Raw genomic sequence first — 6,000 nt, 5'->3', positions numbered from 1 at the left:
GGCATTCTTGGTCTGACAGTATATAATATCATTATCATATGCAAATGTGGATGGGATGCAATGTTTCATTAATTCAGTAACTTTAGTCATGAAGCGTTTATGACATGGAGTGAGAAAATCAACCGCTGACCAGTGAAATAGTCTACCATAGGACGATGTAAGACAATTTGAGTGTAACTTAAGACAATTAAGTGTAACTTTTTAATATATTCTTTTAATTTTAAACAAAATGTTCATACATAAGTAACAAACATAACATCTTTGACACCAGTACAATAGAAGGCACTACAAAAAGAGAGAAAAAAACTGAACAAAATATAATACTTCAGAACATTCATAGTTTCTTTAGTAATAAAAATGTTTGCTATGCATCTTTCTATTATAGGATTCACCTATACAGATTTCATATTAGGACATTCCCTTAGGATGGACAGTCCTCCACCATGTCTATCCTTTTATCTTATATCATTTATTTAAAGGAGCTGAGCAGTGTCTGTTGAGGTTGCTGTCTCCATATTTCCTACTGTAAAGTGTTGATCAGTAATTGATGCAAAACATCTTTACTTAGAGGGTAGGACCTTGAATGGCAGACATTTGACTTCCTGTATAGTATCAATGTAGGGTTCTTGATCAGAGTATATGCTAAGTGCCATTTGGCCCTTCTCTGTTTGTTCCCGCAGTCCTGTAGCACATCTGAAAGAAAACATTTTATAAAACTTTTTCTAAACAAAGTAGAAGTAGTTTATTAGAGTAGTATATAAGACCGAAGAGTTCAAAAAACTTTTTCAAAAACTTTTGTCATGTCACAGAGACCTGTTTAAAATGTTGATCTGTCTGGATCTGAATGTTCAAACCTCCATTGATCTTGAAAACAAGCAGGGAGAAGGGCAGAGCTGATCGCTTTACTCCCTGGTTCGCTGCCTATTCCATCTCGCTTCAGGAGACATGCGCCATTGATGAAGTGCTTAGCTGGGCCCAGCTCCATGCTTGTTTTAGAGAGGGAGGGACCCTGACCAATTAAAAGTTTTTCTGGGAGGTCAAAGAAATTGTTTTTTTGGAAAAACCATACAAGTACAAATGATATAGTGCAGATATCTATGTCACATTTTTAGCTGAAGGTATGCTTTACTCCACTTTAGGGTTTCTTCACACAAGTGAATTTCTTTTCAAACTCCCAGTGGAGCTACCCACAGCAGATTTTCACCAGGGGAATCTTTGTTGTTGAAAATCTGCTGCAGACCCCATTGAAATCAATAGGGTCTTCGGTGGATTTTCAACAGCGGAGATTCCGCTAGGGAAACCTGCTGCGGGTAGCGCACAGAGACACCACCCCTTTTCAGTTTGAAAAGAAATCGCTTGTGTGAACAAGCCCTTAATCTGAGGCCTCATTCACACTTCACATCAGGATTGAATTAATGATAGAGATGTATAAATGTTTTCATTTAATTTGTTTGTGTTTAGAATACATTACTGATAGTGGCTAAAACAAAACTGAAGTAGTGAAAATAAGTCATCACAAATAAGTATGGTGACTAGTCCTGTGTAAGTGTAAACAAAATCTCTCAGCTGTATTTGCTGACACTGCAGACACTGTTGGAGAGCGGTTAGCAGTTCTGAAGCTAATGGGGGTTTCCAAACCTAGTTCGCCATAACCTGGCACGCATCTTCACTTGCCCTTGCCTCCCAGTCCATATTTGTCTGGTGTACAGGGGCTGGGAGGTGGGGCCAACTGAGGACCTGTGCCACGCTGTGGTATCTAAATAGTTGAGCACAGCCTCGTTGATACTTGGCTGAGAAATTAAAAGGTAATTTTATATATATTTGGCATCCACCACCAGGCAATGGTGTCTGCAACTCTTAGCTGCAAATAAAGCTGACCGATTTTGCATTAAACTCTAGCCATTGGAAATAAACAGCAAAGCATAGTTTAAAGCTCTTGTTCATGCAGCCTAGCAGGTTGTGTTCCTGGCTGTCAAAGAGGAGGAGATCCTGAGGAGATCATGGGTGGTTTAGAACTGCTGCTTTCTTCTTGTAGCATACATAGTTCTAAGTAAGAACTGAGGGGGAGTTTACGAAAAAATGGCTGTGGTATGTGTTTTTTTATTCCTTTTTTTCATGGGTGGAGTTTTAATTTAACACTGCACCAGACTTTAACTCAAATTTGTTTAACTCAAACATCCAGACCTTTAAACGTGTCCATCCTAACCATATTGAAAAATGTTTAAAAAAAAAAAAAATGTGTATATATTTCAATAACAAGGTGGTCTGCTTATATTAATGAGTAATTTCAATTAATTTTTGTAATGTGTGTTTTCTATGCTGCCACTTTTTTATGGAGGTGATTGGCGCCTTTTTAACCCCCTAACGACAATGGATGAAAATGTACGTCATGGTGCCGTGGTACGTAACGCACCATGACGTACATTTACGCCTCCGCCATGACCGCGAGCACGGGTCCACGGTCATGTGCGGCAGGTTCCGGCTGCTATAAGCAGCCAGGGACCCACCAGCAGGCCCGTCGCAAGAGGACAGGCAAACCAAGCAACTGCTTGGGGCCCCGAGCTGGCCCGGGGCCCCCGAGCAGAGCCGGTCTCTGCCTGTCCTCCTGCGCTATACTGTTCTGCAGGCAGCTCGCCCTGTCGGCCTGCCGGGCCAGCAGTGCGAGATCCTGCCTGGAGCGGGAAGCAGAGACTGAAGTCCCTGCCTCCGGCTCCTTTTTGTGCCCCGCTCCGACTCACCTTCACTCAGTCAGTCCAGGATGCGTAATTTCGCGCGTCACCATCATGACGTCACCCCGCTGAGTCCCATAATTCAAGGGCCGGCGTCCTTACGCCGGCCCTAGAGCGTGACGTGTCACGTGATGGTGCGTGGTGCGCGAACTCACAGCCTCGTCACAGGATTACCGCTCGCGGCGTTTAGTGCTGCGATAGTGACAGTGAGTAAAAGCAATGTTATTTCAAGTTCTAAACTATGTGCCTATTGGGTCTGGGGGGAGGAGGGGAGGGGGTTAATCTGGGGTACCGACGTACTACCTTCCTACAGGGGGGGGGGGTTAATCTGGGGGGTACTACCTTCCTACAAGGGAGGGGGGGGTACTACCTTCCTACAAGGGAGAGGGTTAATCTACGGGGTACTAACTTCCTCCAAGGGAGGGGGGTTAATCTGGGGGGTACTACCTTTCTACAAGGGAGGGGGGGGGGGTACTACCTTCCTACAAGGGAGTGGGTTAATCTGGGGGGTACTACCTTCCTACAAAGGAGGGGGTTAATCTGGGGGGTACTACCTTCCTACAAGGGATGGGGGGGTAATCTGCGGGTTACTACCTTCCTACAAGGGAGGGGGGGGGGGGTTAATCTGCGGGGTACACAAGGGGGGGGGTAATCTGGGGGGTACACTAGGGAGGGGGGGTAATCTGGGGGGTACTACCTTACTACAAGGGGGGGGGGGTAATCTTGGGGGGTACTACCTTCCCACAAGGGGGGGTAATCTGGGGGGTACACAAGGGAGGGGGGTAATCTGGGGGGTACTACCTTCCTACAAGGGAGGGGGGGGGGGTTAATCTGGGGGGTACTACCTTCCTACAAGGGGGGGGGTAATCTTGGGGGGTACTACCTTCCCACAAGGGGGGGTAATCTGGGGGGTACACAAGGGGGGGGGGTAATCTGGGGGGTACTACCTTCCTACAAGGGAGGGGGGGTTGATCTGCGGGGTACTACTTTCCTACAAGGGAGGGGGGGTTAATCTGGGGGGTATTACCTTCCTACAAGGGAGGGGGGGTTTAATCTGGGGGGGTACTGCCTTCCTACAAGGGAGGGAGGGGGTTAATCTTGGGGTACTACCTTCCTACAAGGGAGGGGGGGTTAATCTAGGGGGTACTGCCTGTCTACAAGGGGGGGGGGGGTTAATCTGGGGGTACAACCTTCCTACTGGGGGGCAGGTAGTACCCCCAGATTAACCCCCTCACCCCCAGTAGGAAGGTAGTACCCCTAGATTAACCCCCTCCCCCAGCAGGCATGTACTACCCCCAGATTAACCCCCCCCCCAGTAGGCAGGTAGTGCCCCCCATACCGTATGCACTGACTGGCTGTCTGGTAGCGCCCCCTACAATACAGGGAGGTATTACATGTTCTGTACGCTTTACCTGTATTACTGAAGTGTATGCACTGACTGGTGTCTGGTAGCGCCCCCTACAGTACAGGGAGGTATTACATGTTCTGCACTCTACCTGTGCCAGGGTTAGCTGCTTCTTTTGGTCACCAGGTGAGGGCGGCTACATTTCGTGTGTACTGTACAGGACCCTGAAGAAGCTCCTGTCCTCTATATAGACCAGTCTGTCCAAACCAGGGTCCCTCCAGCTGTTGCAAACCTCCAACTCCCAGCATGCCTGGACTGCCTTTGGCTGTCCAGTCATGCTGGGAGTTGTAGTTTTGCAACAGCTAGAGGCACTCTGGTTGGGAAACACTGAAATAGACAGTGATTTACAGCTCCCAGCAGATCTTTATTACTTTTATATGTAAGGATTTGCTTTCTCTGTATTAGTTATCTACTTATTTTTCTTTAATCCTCACCTTTTCCTACTTCGGATGACATTTTGGGGCTTCAAAACCAATTATCAGGTTTCCATAGAGTTCTGGTCCCAACATACAATGGCTTCAACATACAATGGTCGTCCTGGAACCAATTAATATTGTAACTTGAGGGACCACTGTATATTGGATTGTATCCAATATACATTAAACATTTGCAAAAAACACCACTGTACCATACAATTTGTATGGTACAGTGGTGTTTTTTGCAAATGTTCATTTGTTCAAAATGTTCAAATTCCATGCACATTAAATGCAACAGCAGTATCTGCACAGTGCAAATACTGCTGTCGCATTTAATGTGCATGAAAATTGCACTGTAAACCTTCTTTATTATTTATATAAAGTGTGTGTGAACTTAAACTGTATGGCTATGCTGTGGTTCCTGTAGGCTTTGCGTGCGTAAGGTGGGGGGGCCTCCATGTCTATTTTGCTTGGGGCCCCCAAATTCCTTCAAACGGCCCTGCCCACCAGTAATGGTGGACAACTGGGATCGTGCGGATGCCCGCCATTAACCCCTCTGATGACGTGATCAATACAGATCACGGCATCTGCAGCAGTGCGGTACTTTAAATGGATGATCGGATTGCCCGCAGTGCTGCCACGGGGATCAGATCCCTCCATAATGGTGGACAGAGGTCCCCTCACCTGCCTCCGTCCATCTCCAGGGGTCTTCTGCTCTGGTCTGAGATGAAGCAGGCCAGAGCAGAAGATCACCGATCTGCTTAGCATAGCACTGAACAGTATTAGCAATCTAATGATTGCTATCAATAGTCCCCTATGGGGACTATTAAAGTATAAAAAAAAGTAAAAAAATATAAAAAGTTTTAAAAAGTAAAAAATCCCCTCCCCCAATAAAAATGTAAATCATCTGCTTTTCCCATTTTACCCCCAAAAAAAGCCACGTGCATAAAAGTCGGAACTATCAAAATATATTGTTAATTATCCCGTACGGTGAACGGCGTAAATGTAAAAAATTAAAAAGTCCAAAATTGCTGCTTTTTTGTCACATTTTATTCCCCAAAAAATTTAGAAAAAGTTTATAAAAAGTAAAACCAAAGAAAAGTGGTACTGATAAAAAATACAGATCACGGCGCAAAAAAATAGCCACAATACTGCCCTGTATATGGAAAAATTAGAAAGTTATAGGTGGTCAAAATAGGGCAATTTCAAACATACTATTTGTTAAAATAGTCTGAGATTTTTTTTAAGCGGTACAGTTATAGAAGAGCATATCATATGGGTATCATTTTAATCATATTGACCCCCAAATAAAGGAAACCAGTCATTTTACCGTAAAGTGTACAGCGTGAAAACAAAACCTTCCAAAATTTGCTAAATTGCGGTTTTCTTTTCAATTTTCTCAGCATAAGGGCCTGGCCCTTAAGGGGTTAAAGGGTTTGCGCCAAATTTT

At 45.1% G+C, this 6,000-nt stretch overlaps 1 protein-coding gene across 4 annotated transcripts in view; it reads right to left on the bottom strand.

Annotated features, from left to right (window-relative positions):
* Positions 1 to 200: 200 nt before the first annotated feature.
* Positions 201 to 6,000, bottom strand: part of LOC130368750 (stimulated by retinoic acid gene 6 protein-like) — a 47,471-nt gene continuing 41,671 nt past the window's right edge. For all 4 annotated transcript variants that reach the window (XM_056572904.1, XM_056572905.1, XM_056572901.1 and 1 more), the window contains one exon: positions 201 to 693. In XM_056572904.1, the coding sequence (XP_056428879.1) occupies positions 521 to 693 (173 nt within the window). In that variant the 3' untranslated portion in view covers positions 201 to 520. The remainder of the gene's footprint in view (positions 694 to 6,000) is intronic.

This window comes from Hyla sarda, chromosome 4 (assembly GCF_029499605.1).
Source record: "Hyla sarda isolate aHylSar1 chromosome 4, aHylSar1.hap1, whole genome shotgun sequence".
Lineage (NCBI taxonomy): Eukaryota > Metazoa > Chordata > Amphibia > Anura > Hylidae > Hyla > Hyla sarda.
Note: the sequence above shows the minus strand (reverse complement) of the source record. Positions and strands in the feature narration are given on the sequence as shown.